Source organism: Tigriopus californicus, chromosome 3, assembly GCF_007210705.1.
Source record: "Tigriopus californicus strain San Diego chromosome 3, Tcal_SD_v2.1, whole genome shotgun sequence".
Taxonomy (NCBI): domain Eukaryota; kingdom Metazoa; phylum Arthropoda; class Copepoda; order Harpacticoida; family Harpacticidae; genus Tigriopus; species Tigriopus californicus.
The window spans coordinates 6,263,533-6,284,035 of NC_081442.1; the positions used below are offsets into that span (position 1 = coordinate 6,263,533).

The 20,503-nt window shown below is 42.2% G+C and overlaps 2 protein-coding genes across 2 annotated transcripts; both read right to left on the reverse strand.

Annotated features, from left to right (window-relative positions):
• Positions 1 to 926: 926 nt before the first annotated feature.
• LOC131878202 (protein N-terminal glutamine amidohydrolase-like) lies at positions 927 to 3,255 on the reverse strand. The gene has a single exon (XM_059224116.1). The coding sequence runs from the start codon at positions 2,857 to 2,859 to the stop codon at positions 2,056 to 2,058; it is 804 nt and encodes a 267-aa protein (XP_059080099.1). The 5' UTR covers positions 2,860 to 3,255; the 3' UTR covers positions 927 to 2,055.
• Positions 3,256 to 7,883: 4,628 nt separating this feature from the next.
• On the reverse strand, positions 7,884 to 19,024 carry LOC131878514 (alpha-N-acetylgalactosaminidase-like). Its single transcript, XM_059224506.1, has 11 exons — positions 18,269 to 19,024; positions 16,590 to 16,744; positions 14,597 to 14,771; positions 14,357 to 14,498; positions 14,167 to 14,294; positions 13,259 to 13,420; positions 12,944 to 13,141; positions 11,077 to 11,184; positions 9,469 to 9,601; positions 8,430 to 8,552; positions 7,884 to 8,348 (listed from the first exon to the last, which is right to left on the reverse strand). The coding sequence occupies exons 1-11, from the start codon at positions 18,287 to 18,289 to the stop codon at positions 8,110 to 8,112; spliced, it is 1,584 nt and encodes a 527-aa protein (XP_059080489.1). The 5' UTR covers positions 18,290 to 19,024; the 3' UTR covers positions 7,884 to 8,109.
• Positions 19,025 to 20,503: the final 1,479 nt, after the last annotated feature.

The following is a 20,503-nucleotide window of genomic DNA, read 5'->3' on the forward strand; positions in this document are numbered from 1 at the left end:
TATTATTATAGGTTTGGGGTGCTAGGGTCAGAGGCGTGAGCATCTCGCCCGGCCAGCGAAGCCAGCCATCACATCGTCAATTTTCAGATCCTGTTAGGCAGATCCATGGCTGGTATCAGTTGTTGGTTCTCCGTCTGTGGGTATGGTTAGCGTCTAAAAGTTTCCCTTGAAGAGAGGTCAGTCAGGGAGGAGATTCGAACTAGGGACCTTGGTCATTTTGGAAACTACGCTAACCACTGCACCACATCCCTTCCTTTCCAAAATGGTCGAAATTGATGTTTAGAGTTTTTTAGCCTTTGATGGAAAGGTTTCGTCCAAGCTAAACCCAAGGGGCAAGATGAAGATAATAGCAATGCATTGAGGCATTTATTAGACGTTTGACGGGTGAAATTATCCAAACCTTCTTAGATCATTGAGGTTTGCATGATAAGCTAATAAAAATGCTTTTCAGAATTCATGGGACCAATGGGATCCTCTAATCAAAGAGATATGGGTCAATTCATCTAAAGAAATTCAATTCGCGCATACGCAATAGAAGGATAAAATCTACCAATGAAGATAGTTTGTCCAGAACATGTCCCTTTCATCTAGACAAGGGTTCATACAAAAGCAGCGAAGAAGCAAGGTTTCAAAATCTAGATTTGGGGATCATTCCAGTCCCTTTTTGTATGGATGTTCTTTAAAAGGGACAACCATGCGTTCATGTTGTGCGGTGGTGTACTGCTCTGTACGAAAAATATTCATGGAGTGCATAAACTTTCTAGAGAATGAATCGCCCCAGAGCCGCAGTTTTTTTCAAATGCCCAATGCTCAGTGGTTCCATTTAGGCTACATTGAACTCGCTAGAAACATGTAATCACGCAGAAGAAAATGGGAACCAGCGACGGTGAGGGGAGAATGAGGGTAATGAAGAAAAATAACTAAGCTTCCGAGGTAAATATTGTTTTTATTCGTCGTCATTTGAAGCTCTTAATGACACCGTAAAGAGAATTGAATTAACAAATTGTGACGATTGGAATAAGCATATAAATCTGATCACAAAATGAAGCCCAGAGATGGAACTTGCGTTCGTTTGGTAACGGTTTTACCTTAGTACAATAGTTACGCTAAAACCTAATCATTATCATCATTCAGTACGATCATTACAAAAGTAACAATAACGACCGTAATAAAGACATTATAAAGGAAAATGATGATGATGATGGTGATGATGATGATGATATATTCACATGTTTTGCAGAGGTGATGAAGTAAACATCAATCAAATGGAAAGTGGCCTCAAAACGCTGAGAAAGTGAGAAATGGAAAAAGGGTCAAAAATGGAACCACACCGTCTCCCCATTTTTGGGTAAGGCTTTACTAACGTTGTCACAGAAATTCACAGTAAGTGATCGCGACCTTTAACCTTGGCTTACTTGAACTTACGGCCACAATTGAGGCCTTGATGCTTGTTATCGAATCGTTCCAAGGGGAGCAACGTTGTTTTGGGTCGGTTGGTTGGTTGGTTGGTTAGGACTGAAATTATTGACAATGAGTCTTCTGTCATTTGTTTTTATCACAGGAGATCGAAAAGCTTTCGTTTTGCCAGCCTTTTTAAAAGCAAGCTTATCATGAATTTTTAGTAAGCAAGTACGTGCAGTAGTTCAATACGGGTTTGTTTTCTTAAAACATTTCGCCTTGGAAACTCGCCTGAGAGTTCTGGCCCAATGACTTGAATCCCGCGGTGTTCAATAGAATCATGTTCTATGCTAACAACGTGAAAAAAACGTCTGGAGTGCGGATTTAAAGATCAAAGAAGCTCATCCCGCGTCAGAACAGGCTTGACGCTTGGTAATCCAAGAGAGCACCCATATTGTGTGAAGATCAATCGTTGTTGGGGTTAACTCGATGGGGCTGATAGAATACTGTACTGTACGTTGACTACAAGGAGGCGGTGTGGGAGTCGCTGAAAAGTTTGCTAACATAATTTGGAAAAAAGTTTGGTGGATAACGTCCTCATACGCGAAAGAGCCATTTCGGGTATTGTTCTTTGCGATGCTTGGAGTGACCACCATCTCATTTGTTGTAAAACCTCTGGACAAACTCCTTCAGACTGAGAATCTCCCCGACACCGACTGATGTGTCCATGGATATGAAGTCGTCGAGGTTGTGCGCGGATTCGGGGGTTTGAATGCATGGATAAGGAGGCGGTGGCTTCATCCAGGTCCCGTCGGGTTTCTTCATGTGTCGCCGATCTGATGCAAAGGTTTGTAGAAAAAGTGACGCAGGAATCACCCGAAAGAAGCGGTGATACTCTGGATTCAGGATAGCGTCCGTTCGGAACGTCTCAGTGACGTATTTGTGAAAATAGGTCGGGAAAGGAAGATCAGAATCCAAGTCAAACACCAGGCAGCGTTGGTCAGGCTTGTAGATAAAAAGCACGTGATAGTCCCAGATGACCAACTTCTCCTCGTCTTTGCCCGCTTTTTGACGCCACAACGGCACCACTTGCTTTTTGTTTGAGACGAAAATCACAAAGCATTTCTGCATTTCTGAGGGCGACGAATTCCTTCGGGCGTGATCGGCGACCATCCAAACGTTCTCTTCGCAAAAGCAGGGTGCATAAGAACAATTAAGAGCTGAAGGCACTATAGACGTGATGTCTTTATCTCGGGACACATGACCAGACATCAAAAGTCCGCCCACTTGTGAGGAGGGCCCATGGGGTTGTTGTTGTTGTTGTTGTTGTTGTTGTTGTTGTTTCTTAAGGCTAGGGCTGACTCCTCGATGATGGGGATTGGCAGGTCCGGCGACCCCTGGAACAGGGGTGGGCGTAACAGGTTTGTTCCGAGATGGGGAGGCTTGAGCGACAGAAGTCATGACGAGGCGTTCGTTTGCTCTAGTTCAGGATGAGGGGAGGGGACAAGGTGAGGTTCAAAGGATCATCTCAAGATCAGGCCATCAAAGGCTCGAGCAAATCAATTAGCAGTCTGATGATTGATACCATTAGCACAAGGTTTGAATCGATCGGTGGTTTCGAGCTGTCAAAAAAATGCCGTTAGGTAAGTTCAGGCATGGGAAACCGTCTTTCGTTGCTTCTCACTTGCTTGCGTTCCAACATGAAAAAATGAGTGCCGCAGTGTCTAACCCTTAGCTGTGGACGACTTTTAGAGAACTAGCTCGCAAGCCTTGCGAGAACCCCGCGTCTTGTCGTCCGCAACTAACTGTTACTCTTGTTGGCGAAGGCCAAATGTGATAGACGCCTGGCCTTCTCCACAGCCGTAACCAGGGAGCTGTTGACTGGCCACAAGGACCGCAAAACCAAGTGGCCTTGGCTCAGAGCCATACGTACGTACAGATCGGGAAGCGCCGATGATGAGACGGGCTGAAGTAGAAGTGCAGAGACTTGGAGGAGGGTGGGGGGAAAAGGCTCTTCCCTCAAAGGCTGGCTCGTGCCATTTTTGTCAGTTTGTATATGCGTGCCTGCGTGCGTTGCTGCGAGCGTGCATTGCTGCCTGCCTCGTCCTCGTCCTCTTCCATTGGGGCTAGTTCCTCTGCATTCCTTTTATTGTCGCAGTCCGCTGGACGGGCTCTGAACACCCAGAGGGCGTTTCAACTCCCAACAAAGTGTATCTTCGCCTCTCTTTCGGGTCCTTTCTGCTCTTGGCGAGGGCTGAAAAACCTTGCCATCCTTGCAAGCAAGGACACCAAGAAAGAGACAGAGACAACAAACTTCATCTTTATTGCTGACTCGTCTATGTGTCTCTACTATATGTCACTTACATGTGTCTCTTTGGGCAAATACGTTCGGGTGATATGTGTGTTTTTACGAATGATAAGTATCTTGTTATCTGCGAGGAAGTTCTTTTCTGGATACATTTGATCTCGGACATACATGACTTGTATGTCCGTAAGGTAAGGAGTAGCAACAAGAAAAAGACGACTATAGATTGATAGTTACATCTTAGGGCTGTCGAGAGTTTAAAAAAAACTCAACTACCATTGAGTGCTGTAAAGGTACTTGCATTTCATTGCTACCTATGAATGCGTAGTATATAAACCGTACTTTCTTACGCATAGGTTTTGTAAGTCCCATCATGATCCTTGAGCTTGAGTGTGTTGTTTTCCATTTGCTTTTGGGGGCCTTTTCATGGAGAGTGTTATGTCTTTACACGTTGATCAGGCATTGGTACGTGCTCTCGCTCTTGGCCTTGGCCTTGCCTTCAATGAGTTGGCGTGGCAGAGATGCGACCTGGAGCTACCTACTTCATTTGCCAATGGTCCTTATGGCGCTAGAAACCAGAGAAGTACTTTACGTGCTATCGTGGGACCGAGCCTCGTCTCTCCGAGGCTTAGCCATGCGCATGCAAACTCCGAGTGAGTGAGTAAATGAGTGAGTAAGTGAGTGAGTGAGTGAGTCAGTGAGTGAGTGAGTAGCAGTGGTGAGTGGCTGGCTAGCACGTCGTTGGGATGGTTGTCGAAGCTCATCGCCGGCGTGTGAGTCCCTTCGTCCTTGGAGGCTCGAGGTAGGTGTTTTGGCTAAGAAACCTCTCCTAACATCAAAGAGCCTTGTTATGGAGGATGTGGTGCTCTCACTTTGTGCATACCCCACAACACTTCAGTGCGACTGTCTAGTTTAGCCGTGCTTCCACGGGGAGTATGGATGTACGTAGCGTAGTGCTCTTAGGTACTACGGATAAAGTCGAATAGTGGCAGCCTTTACGAGTGCAGAGACTTCCACTCGCTGTGGCTTCCACGGTTTGAAAGTTTCCTGCACTCGACCAGAAAGAATCAAGTTGGGCTCTCGAGGACGAGGGAACGAACGAAACAGATATCTCGCCACCCGCTTTTGAGTCTATTGCTGAATACGTTCACATTGGGATCCGATCTTCTACAAGATAGAGCCTTCGAGCCTTCAGAGTTCACTCCTTGTCCTCATTTCAACTTGGGTCGAACCAGCTACCTTACTGCACACAAAACCTAAATCATGGTCCTAAAATTGTCGCCAAGACTCAGGAAGACATAATGAAAGGGAAGAATAAATGATTATGGTTTGATATATTGATCAGAAACAGCACAAGGGAAAACTATGTTTCGATCTTTCAAAGCTTCCAAGCACTTTTTTGAATTCCTTCAAAATCAATTTTTGACATCTCTGGTCCAGAGGCCTTCGATCTGTCTCGTGGAGCGCCATGGAGAGGTTGTAGGATACCACGCTTCACCAAAATGTACACTCTCTCAAGGCCTCTTTTATTGAATTGTTTTAGAATTAGCTGGGGGGAGAATTGGAGAATTTTAGGGTTAGCATTTTGCAAGATATAGCAAATACTTGCAGATCAGAAGTGCGGAAACTGACATTTACTCAAACGCCCTGTCTTAACAGCTGGGGATTCCATTTTCAGTAAGGGTAAAGACCCCCCCCCCAAAAAAAAAGGTGGCTTGGTCATTCATTAAACAGTATTTCCCTTTTTTCCCACTGGACTGCAAAGGCAGCAATTTTTCAGACATTTATTATGTTTGACGCAAACAATTGCTCCTAGCATTAGTGAATATTAATGATAAAACTAACAATGGAATACAAGGTTATCTTTAATTATCATGGTAGCATTAGTTGATTTCACTTCATAATATACTTTGCTTCAACAATCAATGGCGCTTCAGTCATAATGTACGAGTAATTGAGCATTTCAGATGAAAGTTACAATGCCCTTTGTTGGCCATCCCAAACTTAAGGAGGTATAAAAGAATGAATTTGTCTCTTACCCTTTGAATTATGATTGTGATTATGCCAAATGTCAGAACTGTACAAAGCATTTCATAATTGTGACTTCTGAAATTCAAATTTTGTAAGGTCGAGTTCCTAACATATTGTTTTTGTCTTAACATTGTTTTCTCCGACGTATATGTCTGGACCGGGATAGTCACAAAGCCCGTAATGGGTGTATTAGTACGCGAATCCCCCCTTTGTACACACATTCTTTTGATGGTTGCGTTTCTAATCCGGGATTCAAAGGGACACTCCAATGACAACTGTTCCACCCTTGGATCATCAGACAGTAATTGATGGCTCAAACTCTTGTAGGCTTAGCTCAGCTTCTGTTATGAAAACCAATAAGATGGAACGGGAATAGTATTAAACTGAAAAAATTAATGGAACTATGGTAAAGATAAATAGGGGATTTGACTCTGCCCCTTTCGAAACGTAAACAAAAACAAACGTTAGTAGCGCGTAAAGATGCTTGATATAGATATATCTATATCAAGCATCTTTAGTAGCGCCACTTTGAAATCCAGCACTTAAAAAAGAGTGTGCGGTTGCCAGTTTAGCTACTGAAAACTGAGGTTCATCAACGACTTCAACAAGAAATATAACACTACTCACGTGGATATGAATGCAACAAGGTGCATCAAATTTCCTCTATTTGTGTGAGCAATTTTGAAAATATCACTGAAATAAGTAATCGATGGGAGACGTTCACAAAGTTGAAGGGCCTCATGAACAATATCCTGAATGTCTGGCGCAAAGGTCACAACGAATTTTGAAGAATGTCTGTTGTTGTTACATGCCAAAAAAGTGGCCGTATAAGGTTTTGATATGAAACGATGATTTGAGTGATATTCGTCAGAAGTAATTGAAATTTAATACACATATTCATGAATAATGTATGTATCAAGTCTAATCTTTTTAGTTGTACTTGTTAACGAGCTAGATATATGTGTTTGAGTAGCCTCAGTTACGACACGGCCACTAGGATTTGCTTGTTTTCTTCCTCTGTTGTAATGATCGTGCCTTATTCAATTTGATCATGTACGATCTAATCAATAAACGCTCACTAATTTTATGAATAAGTCTTGAAACAAGTTCTTAGTTGCAACTGTCACCTACACATCGATGCGAAAAAGCCCTGTTCAATATACCCCGTGGTGTGTCCTACTTGACATAAAGTATTTGAAGACACCAAAATCGGAGAGGACATGCTTCTTTCATTATCAAAATAAAACCTTATTTTGTAGAGAATTACAATAGGAACTAGTTCATTCACCCGCTCAAGGACACATTGAGTATAAGGAGTAGGGGTATTAGAAACAGAAAAGACCGCACATACCCAGTTTACGTATGATATTATAATTGAAGTAAACAATTACTTACTATTTCAAAAATTTACTGGTCTATTTTTTCCCTTTTCATGGGTAAAAAATTGACTTAGAATGCTCTCCTAAAACTGAACAGAGAGCTATGGCAAAAAGAGAACATCCAGAGCACAAAAGCTTTACGGTATGCGTTGTATACCTAGTATTCACTTATTGAGAGAGAAAGGCGCTCGAACAATGCATGCCACTGATATGCATGCTTTTAGTGCCCAATTCGAGGTGGTTTTACATTTTACATGGCCTTGTCACATTGAGCAGGGGTGACGACTGACGTGGTTTCGAATGGGATATTCCATTGGACAAAATGGAGTGATTGGCCATATACCACGGCCCTACATGCACAAACATTCTCTCTTTCTCTTTGGACATACAGTGTATCTTTCACAAAAAGAGAAAGTAAAAATTCTCAATGATGGCGAGGGGTGCGGTGTTTCTTTTTCGGTTTTCGGTGTTTTATGGCTGCATTACTTTGTACATGTTCCATAATGCTCTGGACTTCGAATGCGGAGAATAGCCTTTAAATTTGTCACGGCTATCCAAAGTCAGCTTGGTGGTTGTTGTTGTCGTTGCAATGTACTTTAAAGTTTGCTACGTCTATATTTCGATTACACTTCATAAAAGAGTTTTTCTTCTCATTTGGAAAGGATCTTTCTTATTAACATATTTTTGCCTTGACTCGCTCTCAAATTGGGCAGCAAACCAGAATTAAAGTTTCAACTCATCTACGATAGTGGTGCCCTAGTCTTGGAGGATTCAATTTAAAACGAAAACTTTATTATTGATTCTTGTACAAGGAAATCGGGCATTTGGGAAACTGGGGCACACGAAGCCTCTGTTAAGTGCCTTTTCAGATCCAATCATCCGCACTCATAAATTCATGCATGCAGTCTTGGCTCTTCGTCATGGTGATGACGATCATGAGAACAATCATGATAGTGAAAATCATAACAATAGTGTTGCGGCTATGTGAACGCTTGGTCATCCATGATAATAGGGCGGAACCGTCGAGTGAGCGCCCAGTTGTTGGAAGCTGAAACCGTGATCCGCTTGCTCGTACGCTCCAATGGCGGGTGCTGCCACCGAAGTGGGCGTAGTTGAAGGAGAGTATTGAAGTTGGTGGTGTTGGAGGTAACCATGGCTTCGAGATTGAGGCTCAACTGGACGTGAAGGAAATCGACCGCCCAAAGGATGAGCTCCGTCCGCGTTTGGAATATAGCCTACGAAGTGTAAAAGACAACCTTGAAAGCATTTCGTCGGAAATGACATCTTTCATTTCATTGAATATTGAATCGCCTTACCAATGTTCCCGTGATCGACCACGTAACCGGACTCATCTTTCCTTGGTTGAGCGTCACGGGTGGCCTCAATGAAGTTGTTGATGGGCTTGCCTTTGTACAAATTGCATCGGATCATGACCACGCCTTTGAAATGAAAAACCCCAAAACGTTAACATTCAAACATACAAAGCAAGAGTCAGTTCAGAAGCATGTTTGATTCTTCAGAAGTTACCTGATGTTAATACGAGAAACCATATCAATTGTTATGAACTTTAGAGGGTATTTTGTACATACAGTAAAAACAAATTCAGTGCCACGGGTTGTCTAAAACAATCCAGTGCTTTTTACTTCATTTCAGCGAACTCAATATGTGCACTTTAATTTGTTGAACTCTTTTGTTAACCCTAATTGAGTGTAAAATATTTGCTACGTCTTCCATGAAATCAGTTCAAACTCAGAAACGACGAAAAACATCCATCAGCAAATCTATTGAATTCCGCCCACGATTTATTGCACACTTTCTCGCAACTCAGGTCCATTCTAATACGGACAACATCTTTCGTAAAAGACTAACACGGTGGTGAAAAAGCCATTTCAAGTTTCGAGTGATCTTTGGGTATTTCTACCTCCACAGGTCATATGGAACAACTTTAATTTTGTATTGCTTCTTGTTATTCTAGTTCAGGTTAAAAACTGAATGTCGAAGCACAAATTGAAAGCTATAATTTTCTAAACCCTGTTTAACAGAAATAGACTTAGGGTGAATCCAATTTCAATCAAAGAAAGCAACGAAACAAAAGTTTCATTTCAAGAGCTAGAAAAATGCCAAGATGTGTTTGGGTATTTCCATCAAAACCTAATAAGAAATTGTAACAACGATTAGGTGCTTAGGCAACGAGGACACTAGGTACTGGCACTTAGTAAAAGACGAGAGAAAAAACAATCGCATCGCTTTTTCCAACTAAACTAAGCCTTGTACGCCATGTACCCATTTTATGTCATATGTAGATGAACATATCATGTCATATGATCTAGATTTGTGCTTCGAATAAATACTCACTGCCAGAGGGGTTAACGTCCACTTTAAATCTTCGATCCGGTGTGACGATCCCGTAATCATAATCGTCATAGAGATCCTGAATATGGTAGCCTTCGATGTGATCCAGTCCCAACTCTTTTAAGGTTACCGATACCTATTGGTGGTAAATCACAAATGTACATGATGATCGCAAAGGCATTGCTCGCAGCATAACTGCAAAAAGGTTCGGGGATTCTCAAAGGTACAATCGTTAACTTGCCTCTTGTGAGAGTAGAGGCTTAATTGATATTTTGAAATTTAGTTTTCTGACCTTGGGGCAAAACAATTTTCTTTTTGGTTACCCTTGGAAATGGTTTTTGTGTTGGTGTCATGAAAATCAATTTTTGTAATTAGATTTACGAATCCGTTATGTAATATGACATTCCACCAAAATGCATCATAAATTTTCGACCTAATTAATGATTAGCAGGTTGGGTAAAAATATTGCACTAAAAACGACCAAATATTTAAATTATATTTATTCAAAAAAGCTACAAACATTTAAAATGTATGTTTATGCATTTCAGTAATAAATATAAGTTACACTTAGGTTTTCCTTTTGTTGTAATGCTCAGTTGCATTTGAGTTTGGTCCAATAGCACATTTTGCTTCATTTTGCGTACTACTCAATTTCTTGAGATGGGCAACAGATTATTACTCGACTGTGACTAGATTGTTAGCTTCGTAGTCAGATATACTTCCCACCAATTAATCAATGTTCAACTTATCTTCTTGTGTGGGGGTCTATTGGAGTGATTTTCAGAGAGAGGGGGAGGGGGGTAAGAGGACTTGACAACTCAATTTCCTTAACTAGTTTGTATGATTCTATGTTCAAAAATGGTCCTAATTCCTCATGCACTTTCTGAAGTTTCTGACAAATCTAGCAAACGAAAAAGCTAAATTCAATGTTTTTGCCAAATCTCCAGCGGGTCACCCTGTAAGACCGATCCAGAACATCATGAAACACCCGGTAGATAACGCAGCCATCAACCTGCCATAGTGAAAAATCCACTTTATCATAAGTGCCCAGCTGCAGTTATAAAAGCACAACAAACTCATTTTACCTTTGTTCCTATTCTCTTCTTTGGTCATCCCATTTTTGAAAGCATGTTTGTCATTAAAAAAATGTAAAACATTTTTGAAAAAATGTTTTACATTTAGATAAAATGTTTTTACTCGCTCTAATGATTAGCTTCAGTAACTTTCCGTCAAATTTGTCGGATTAGTGAGTAACCAAGTCAGACTCTGAAGTAATCGATAGTGCACTAACGGCCTTAACTTTATTGGTTTGGTTAAACACTCCCCCACCATTTGTGTGGCAGAATTATAACAACAGCCTTTGAAAAACATGCCACTTCGGTTTATCAGCGCTGAGGAAAGAATGGCATTTTGTGAATACCGTGGCAACCTCATTTTCTACATAAAAGTACTTTCAATAGCACCTGGATCGTTGAATAGGGAATTTGATCAATTAAGAAAGCTATATTTTGTCTGTTACTCCTGATAAGAGAGATAATATTGATTATAAAATTAATATGAAGAACATGAATAATGCTTATAACAACAAGAATTTTTCTTTTAAGATCTCACCTCGCTTGGAGTGCCATCTGTGCGTCTGTTGAGGAACACGATCCCATATGAGTACTTCCCTTTGAACACAGGCATGATGGGGCGGGCCCAAATTTCGATCCCTTTTTGCTGGAAAAAAAGTAATTGGGATGATATCATCTTCCTTTGCGTCTGACATACGTTACCGTCCAAACCGTTTAAATCCGAACCTAAGGCTGATACTCCTCTTTTCCTGTGTTGAAAATGTGTTTCGTTTAGTAAAATTTGATTGGTTCTTAATGACGCCAAAGAATGAAAGTGAGGTGTTTTCGAAAATCAATAAGCAGATAATTTTGAGTGTTGTATGAATGTCTCATGAGTGAAATTAATAAGTGAACATTTAAGATTTTGAGTTTCGAATTTCCCAAGTGGATACGCGAGCACGAAGTTTCGATCGAGTCTTGATCGAGCCTTGCCAGCCGAAAGGTCACTAATGCCAAGGGTACTACTTGCTATGTCGGAGGTCGGGGTTGAATTATGGCCATCATTGAAATATTTGGCAACATCAACAACTCGGCCGTTTTCAGACTCATGCCTGAAGCATGTCTCATTGGTTTCTGTTACAATTCCCTGCCTCTCCCTCTCTTTCTTCGGGTATGTTTCCAAGCAGAACCAGAGATCAAGTTTTTAAAGGAAGGGAGTGAATCGTAGATCTAACAAAAAAAAATAAAACCTATGTAATACTTGAAAGGAGCGATTTTTTTCCATCTGAGAATCACTCTTTCGCTTTAAAAAATGGGTTCCGAAAAGTACACATGCAAATGAACTAGTGTTCAGTCAACTAATGTAAAGAAGGAAATCATTTTTTTGGGACGAGCACCGTTGTTTGGAAAGAACCCCTACCCCAAATGCACGATATTGATGCTTTAGCATTAATGCCTATGGTACATATCAAACAAACTCCAATTCTTATTTCGAGGATAATGCCGACAAATGGGTACGGCTTCGAAGGCGAGTTGTCGCCCAGTGCCCTCGCACATATCAACCATGTACAAACGGACTGGCCTCGCCCATAGAAATAAAAGCATGCATAGGTTCCCATTGGAGGCAATTTCGCCCTTCCCCCCCCTTCCCCCCCTTCTCTAGCTTTCCTTCTGAGTACGTCAGTAATCATTACGAACGTTTCTGTACATACAAGAACCACTTGATAAGGATGGGAAGCATAGTTATCCATAGCAATCCAAAAAAGCAATCAAAACCATTTATCAAGGACATTTCTGGCTTTTCGTTGGCAAACGCCTCTCTATGGTTACTGATGTGGTGGTTGTTATTGTTGTGGTTGTCGTCGTGGCAGTTGCCTCCTTAAGAAAAATCCCATGATTAACGTATATGCAAACCACTCGTTGACTCCCTGCTAATCGTTCACCTTCAATCATTGGACATTATTTTGGCTGGTTTGAAATTGTCTAGGAAGTGTTGTCTAGGGCCTTCGATTTCTAGTCATTTCCTAGCCCTCATTAAGCGAGCTCTTCGTTCTCTTGTTTTGTTCATAAAGCTTTGTAAGAACCGATATCATTTTCATCATCATCATCATCACCACAACAATCATGATCATGATCATCATCGCCATCGTTGCTCTATTCAACTACGAGACGCGATCGGTTTTGACTCCATAGGATTCATTTTGACGAAGTGATGAAAACGATCATCGCCCGGACAGAGTTCTCGTCTTCCGCATGCGTTCGTCTCGATCGATTTCGGTGCTGAAGGCTCTTTTCGATCAAATGACAAAAACCACCATGATCGTTGGCACAAGCAACCATGTCACTCCAACGAGTCACCCGGGGTGGCCACTGGAAGGATGTCCTCCCAGAAACTGGGATGGCCCTATTACGAAATCATATCTCACCTTGTAGATCCTCCGTCCTTGAATGCCCAATTGATCTTGATTGACAGCGATAATTTTTCTGTTCTGGAGAATAGCTTTGTAGTCAGGCTTGAGGGTTCGCAGATCCACGGACATGAGCAGGGGAGCCGCAAAAATGGCCCACATGGCCATATGGGTCTTGCTCTGCTCATAACTTAGGCCAAAGTTTCCAATAATCAGCTGAAATGAGAAATGAGTTGCAAATGGGTCCCAAAACTCATCGGGGGTTGATCGATACGCTAAGTGCATGAAGTGGCTGGCTTCGTTCAATCGCATTAATGCAAAGCATTGTCTCACCATGTCTGGGTCGTTCCAATGTCCGGGTCCGGCATTAGCGATGATCGTGTCCTGATTGTCTCCGTAGTAATCAATTACACTGGCAATGGATTGCCAACTGTCCTGGATATCGTCAAAGTTTCGCCACAGATTGCACGAATTGATGATAGACGTGTAATTGGGCTGGAAGAAAACAAAAGAAATTCGCACTCCTTGAAGATGACGTTCTAACACGGAGATCCCATTCCACTGCCATAACAATTTGGTGACTAATTCCGCTAATTGTCGGTCCGTGAAGTACGCGGATTATCCAGATTCATGCAAATGCACAGTTGGTTCCATGACAGAATATCTTGAGAACGGTTACTTTGTTCGCAATGGCTGGAGTCCAGTTTGAACAATGATTTACATGATGGTCCAAGGCCAATGAGGACACATCGTCATGGCTTACAAAGTGTACAGAAATAGTTCTTCGTCTCCGACCTCTATTGTAGCTCTTCCTCCGGTCGGTGTTGCGTGTAATTTTCGAAAACAGAATCAAGGTCCATCAAATACGTACTTGCTGTACAAAATTCAAGAGTTGTGGTTAAACACGATCGTCTGCTAAGTCAAGTCGATTTGACACGCAAAAAAGCTCGGCCAGGACAGTATGATTAGTGGATGTCCTGGTCGGATGACCTTTGAGTGGCATATTCGTTGCTGGCATTTCACGATATGGAAATGGTACCCAAAGTGATCGCCCACATTCCACCCATTCCTTCATTCCCTTTTTCTGGCAATGCAAAGCACGCGATAAGGCCAACCTTTATGTTGAAACTCCCATTGAGAGACTACGTAAGTACTGCAGAGGTCTTCGTTGTAATTCGTCGATTGCGCTAATGGAACATTCTTATGCCTAGAAGGGGCACTATATCGAAGACACTACTCACTGTCATTCCACTGTAGGTTTGATAGACCGGCCAGGAACACGCGTAGATCATGGGTCTCCCTGTTTTGTTCAAGTGATAGCCAAATTCCGGATATCCTTTGTCCATCTCCGTTGGCAGGGAGTAACAGCCTAAAATAGGATATTTGTGCCAATCTAGATTTGAATCACCTGGAGGAGTGAATGCTACAAACCGTCCAATTTGACGTAGTCCACGTCCCAACTGGCAAAAGTGTCAGCATCCGTTTCCAGATGACCCAAAATCCCCGGATAGCCCGCACACGTGAAGTTGCCGTAGTCTTCATAAATGCCAAACTTCAGTCCCAAACTATGGATCTATTTAGAGGGAGGGAAAAACAAGGCCTCGATTACTGGGTTGCCAAATTTCTCGAGTTCAACCAAATTTAGAGATGGGGGATTGAATTAGGGCTTACATAGTCCCCAAGGGCCTTCATTCCACTGGGAAATCGCTCATAATCGGGCTGAAGCCTGCCATAAGCATCACGCTCATGTGCTAACCAGCAATCATCCACATTCACATAGGTATACCCGACATCCTGATAACCATCGCTCACCACCAGATCGGCCATCTGCTTGAATAACCGCTCGCTGAAAGAAGAGCACCACATGTGGACCACATTTTTTGAGTGTCACTATTGCACGATTTGATTTTGAATTGGAAGTGTGTGAGATAGAAAGAAAAAAAAATCAGGTGGCCAGTGCATTACGTAACATTTTCATAACTTCATGTCTCTTCTCGACATTACGCATTCCTCAAAACAATTCCAAGGACAAAATGCTCACGAACATAAAAAGAAGACTTTTCGTGTCAGGTAGTTAGTAGGTTTACTGCGGATGATTAGAATAAGTAAAAGGATCCTGGTCGTATTTGCGATTCAATCCGTCGTTCCTCGAGATGAGTGTACGTTTGTGATGATCAAACTGCGCAAACCAACCAATTAGACAAATAATGATCGTTGGGTAGTGAGTGTATTTCCTTATTGAACCAACAATAACCATTCAAGTTAGATTGATGTCATTTAAATGCTGATCTTTGTCATTCGGCTAATATTCATAACAACTGACAAAACTCGTGGGAAATTACTATGGCACCTAATATTCATCAGCACTCTCCGGGTAATTACGTAGCTAAGTGCAGGTTCCATTCCCTTAATTTGCCGTTGAATTGCATAAGGCCCTTCGCAAAACAACAAGGCTTATTTTCTTGATGATTTGAATATCGCCTGGAAGGACGTTTTGAGACAAAGGTTTGTACAATTCTTGGTAGGCAGTGCCTCCCAAAGAAAACAGAACCGTCTTTTCAATTGCATTTCGTCGTGAGAAATAAAGATGCTTTTCGTTGTCTGCTTCTCCTGTTCAAGTGGGAAAGAAGCATGCTTGCGAAATTCTTTGCCTTTCTCTCGAACGCAATACGACTGCAGTACCGGTATGTGTATCACTCGCTCGAAAAGAAAGAAAGAAAGAAAGAAAGGAAAGCGAGGGCATCTTGGAAAACGGGGAAGAACTTTCACTTACTCTCCCTGGTTTCGGTTTCAAACCGTAAAGTAGCTCAATTCACAATTGACCTTGATCGATTCAATTCGACGGGCAATAACTATCCATGAAAACGAATGGCCTTTGAGACTGAAATCAAGCTGCTATTGTTTGAAGGAATCTCAAGAGGTGAGAGTGAGACCCTTAAGCAAAAATTGAGTGATTTATGGCTTCATTCACTCGTTTATCGGTAATCAAAGTCACAAAATTCTTCCAATGTACGTGAAATGGAGGCGTGTTAACTGGCAATTATTGCACCGCGTACTGTAAGCCAAAAAGATGTCATTTTGCTTGAGACGTGCTTATGAATTATGAATATCTAAAAATGCGTTGATGGCATTTGAGAAAGTTCATACAAAACGCGAAACCAGTTAAGGTTAGCGTATTCATTTATGTGTATAAGATCCAGGCCTTTTGTGGTATATTTCAACGCTAATATCTTTGATGCATCTCATCCTGCAATTTTAAGATGCCTACTTCCGAACATACACTTTTCTCAAAATGGAGAAAAGAAGAGGGATGGATTAGCACGTTTCTGTGATGTTTCTGTCCGTTTCTGCAGGATCGACCATTGATGGATCTAGTTGTTTTCTTTACTCTTTCGAAGATGAATGTTTGCCCGACAAACTTTTTTCTAGAATATTGTTATTCCTTTTACGTCAAGGCATCTAATAAGGAGCATTGCTTTTCATGGACGAGTGGTGCCCTATGTGATGTGCCAAAAACTATCAGGCACAAGCGAGGGAAAATCTGACCCCTAAACTCAATCAATCTACACTTCTCTTCTTGTACGCACTATTCTAGAGTTCAGTAGTTGTGATATGATAGCTTTCCATCAAGTTTGATGAGTGGGAGAGGTAGGATTGATCTTACCTGATACAGTTGTGAGGATCATTGACGCAGTCTGTGTTGCAACGGAACCTTTCCCAGGCCAACCAGCCCATTGGGGGCGTGTTGGCCAAGCCATTGTCCAGACTGGACACGCAGTGTGTGAGCAAATGCAGAATTAATGATGTGGCCGAGAATGCCTGAAAGAGGAACCAAACAAGAAAAATGGGCGTTAGGGATTGTTGTACAATTTTCAACAGGAAAATCTATTCAAACGCCATGAATTATCGAAAGCGTGTATGAAACACGCACACAAGCTCATCCGGAGCGGAAGAGACACGACATTCGCATTTGAACTTAATTGACGGAATGAAGTGTGTCAATGGCCAGAGTCACTGGATCGCCAGTTCATTGGGAGAAATGTCAGCCAAGGCCTCAGGACCAAAAATTGGTTACCAGGAAAACGATATCTTCCATTGCACTCAAAGCAATCGGCTCTACCAAACAATGGACAGTGAAGCTATGCAAGTATTTCTTTTCGTTGGCATTTACACTTTGTCTTCGGTTCAAATCAATCGGATAAGAGCTGGTAAGATTGTATAGAATGGACCAAAGAATTCTGAATCGAGCAAATAGGATCATATCTTTGCTATTGGAGAATTGAACCATATGGCGTGTCGCCTATTACTTCACCAAAGTAGTCGATTGCATATACAGTAATAGAAGTACAGTTTTTGCTTTCAGTCCGAGAAAAATGACGTCCCGTTCATTTTGCTGCGACGATCTTCATTTCTTTCACCTAGTTTACACTCTCACGCCCATTGAAACGCCAAGACAGTATTTACCTATCCTTATGAGCATGGTGAATAAATTGTCGTTACTCCAAGAAAAGTCATCACTGACTCCTCCTGATTTTATTTCCATTCCGCCATTTGTCAGATGAGAGTGCATGCGGAATGCGTCGTATTGCTTAATGCAGATCCTCTCCCGTTAGCTCCCAATGTCCTGTGGTGACATTTTCTATTCATCCCCTATTTTCTGTTTTATCACGAGCATTCATTGACTGACGATTCGACGACTCGTCACATTTAAGTCCTTTCAGCACTTTGAATCAGGCCTATCTGCAAACGCACCCACCCAAGTGCATGTACAAGGCATAATTACCTCAAGTGCTTCAACAGCCACAACAACAAGCATTACAGGAGTGAGAGGAGGACATTTGGTCCGTAAGACCGTTGTTTAGCATTCATCTGGCACAGTTCTGTCCTAGATACGAAAACGAATGCGAGCTACTCGTGCTAGCATGGCTGAATTGCCAGTCAGCACCGACTCAATTAAATGTCAAAGCGTGCTCAATGCGACTTTGACCGAGAAATTGTTGCAGTGAATATCGGGTTTTGTTGACTGATGGTCAGTCTACAGTGTTTAAGAAGCAATGATGATATACATATGTGTTGCATAGAACTGCTTGCCCTGAGGCTTCAACGTCGACGAGAGTACACAGCATTCGATCTTTAGCTGGATAGATGATCAAGACAACAGATGAGAGAAAACGAGAAAACGAGCCCGAAGGAACGAAAACTTCAACCCGAAAGAGAGTGAAAACTGTTGCCTGTTCGAGCTGTACATGGATAGCAAGGTTTTCCGTCAAATGTGTATGTGTATGTGTTTGGTCGGGAGGAAAATAGGTCAAGATTGAGCTTTGGCATCAGCTGATGACTTACCGTACTAAAGCTGAGAGGCATTTTGGCGATATGGTTGTCTGAAAGACGGACTGGATGAATATGATACGATTTGTAAAGATCAGGACTAGAAGCACAGCTGGTTTTCGTTCGGGTTGCCGATGCTTGTTTCGTGTTAGATGCCAATTAACACACGTGCAAGATGAGGTGACGACACACCACTACGGATCGCTCAAAATCGTTGGCATCTTCTAGGGATTTGTGAATGGAAAATACTTGAGGACGAGCACTAGTTTGTGATGATCTTGGGCAAACGTCACATGGGAATATTGCACGACAATAACAACATTTTGAGTGGTAGGGTACGAAAGTTCAAGCGAAGGGAATGTTCTCACTTGGCCAACCACATCCCAACTGAGAAAGATGAATCGCGAGACGAAGAGGATTCCCGGCTGATTACTTCGCTTGAGAAAAGGCACTCGCTCCTCCCTGTCGATCCTTAAAGCAGTTAGGCAGCTCGCACACACACTCAACAGCCATTGTTCGTCTTGTGGCGGCATGAGCCGCCTTGAGGCCTCCCAGGTCCTCTTTAGTACATGTATCCCTCGTCCTCTCTCCTCCTTGCTTCCGGCAGCCCGCCCTCGCCGTGATTTGAATAGTTTCCTGGCGCACCTTTACGCTCCAGGATGAATTCTGTCCCGATATCGGCAGCGGTATGTTTTTCGTATGTGTGTTTGTGAGGGGATCGAAACTGGAAACAATCGAATAGATGCCTCCTTCAGGGTGGATTTTCTACCATCGTGGTTGACAACAAACAATTCCCTCACTTTGTACTCAGGTACGTAGACCGAAAACCAGAGCACGTTGATACCGCGTCGGTTGGAAGGGTGAAGGCCCTCAGGGTGGATCGGGTTAAGGACAGACAAGTTTAGAGTCGTTGGAGTTCATTTGAGGACTAATTAAGTTTCAGACATTCTATCAGATACTCGATTGAAAGAATGAACTTCGCTCCAACTGGATTACCGGGCTAAAAACAGACCGAGACTTCAAGCTGATTAGAGAAATCTATTGGGGTCCCATCTTCAATGGCTATGTTTTTCATTTTATTCAACACGACTACGATTTCAGCGGCACACTGGAATTGCCGATGCACGAGTGAAGATGATATTGAAACAATCAGAATGCCACCATGGAGCAACGTGGATGCCCTTCAAGCTAGATTATTGCTAGCAAGTCTGTCAGTCAGAAGTCTAAATAGTCATCTGAATATGTAGTCTGCACGCAGCAACAAATCCTAATCACTTACAGTATCATCACGAAGTCGCTCTTGAATTGGTGAAAGTGGAGTTGTCGCATCATCGGTCAAGCATGACATCGCATTTTCGGTCGCTCACCGACCGCTTCACAACGGGGAAATGTGACATTGAATTCGTTTGAATAAACAGATCTTGTCGTGCTTATGGATCCCGGTGGTCTGCCTACAAATTCCAAATGTCCACAGACTACTGCACTCTTGCTGAATTTGCGTCACAAATATCCCATCGTTGTATACTGTTTATGCATGTACGTCATACCATTAAAAGAAGATCAAGTACTAGAGGACCCCTGATGAATATTTTTGATTACGGTATTGACATGTGGTGGACAATCTTTACAATAGAAAATGAGGAACCATTGACAAGAACCTCTTCTCATCATCCCCCCCTACCACACGTGTCTGCTACTCGTAAACATGTATTGAGATACACGTATCTTAATAGATACACAAAGGCAAACACTCATATTTACGAAAATGTTCATTTGGACCTATTGGGTAAAAAAGTTTTAGATTAAGGGATTTCACCAATTAAGACATGGTGCCATTGTTCAGAAACTACGTAGATATACGTCAATTCTGCTCACGACAAACATTGCAGCCAGCCAACGGCAGTTCTTGTCGAATGACAACTTAACCTTGAACTTTTCCCAATCGTCTTTGGCACAGGATTAAGACGAAAAGCTTGAGAAATGAGAACGATTCGAGGGTTCTGGCCAGATATGGAGCTAAGCTCAAAATTGTCTTTCTTACAACCCGATCAACGTACGCGTATGAAACACATTTAAACTGTTAAAACGGAAAGTGTTATTGTCAGGGGACAGAGTTCTTGTTTCTCGTAACCTTCGGTTTAAGGGTCGAGAATATTTTTTCCTTCATCACGTTGACAGTCGTCAGTTGCGACTTTGGTAGAGACCATTAATAAAATTGAGCAGATTGGTCAATAACCAGATGGCAATCTA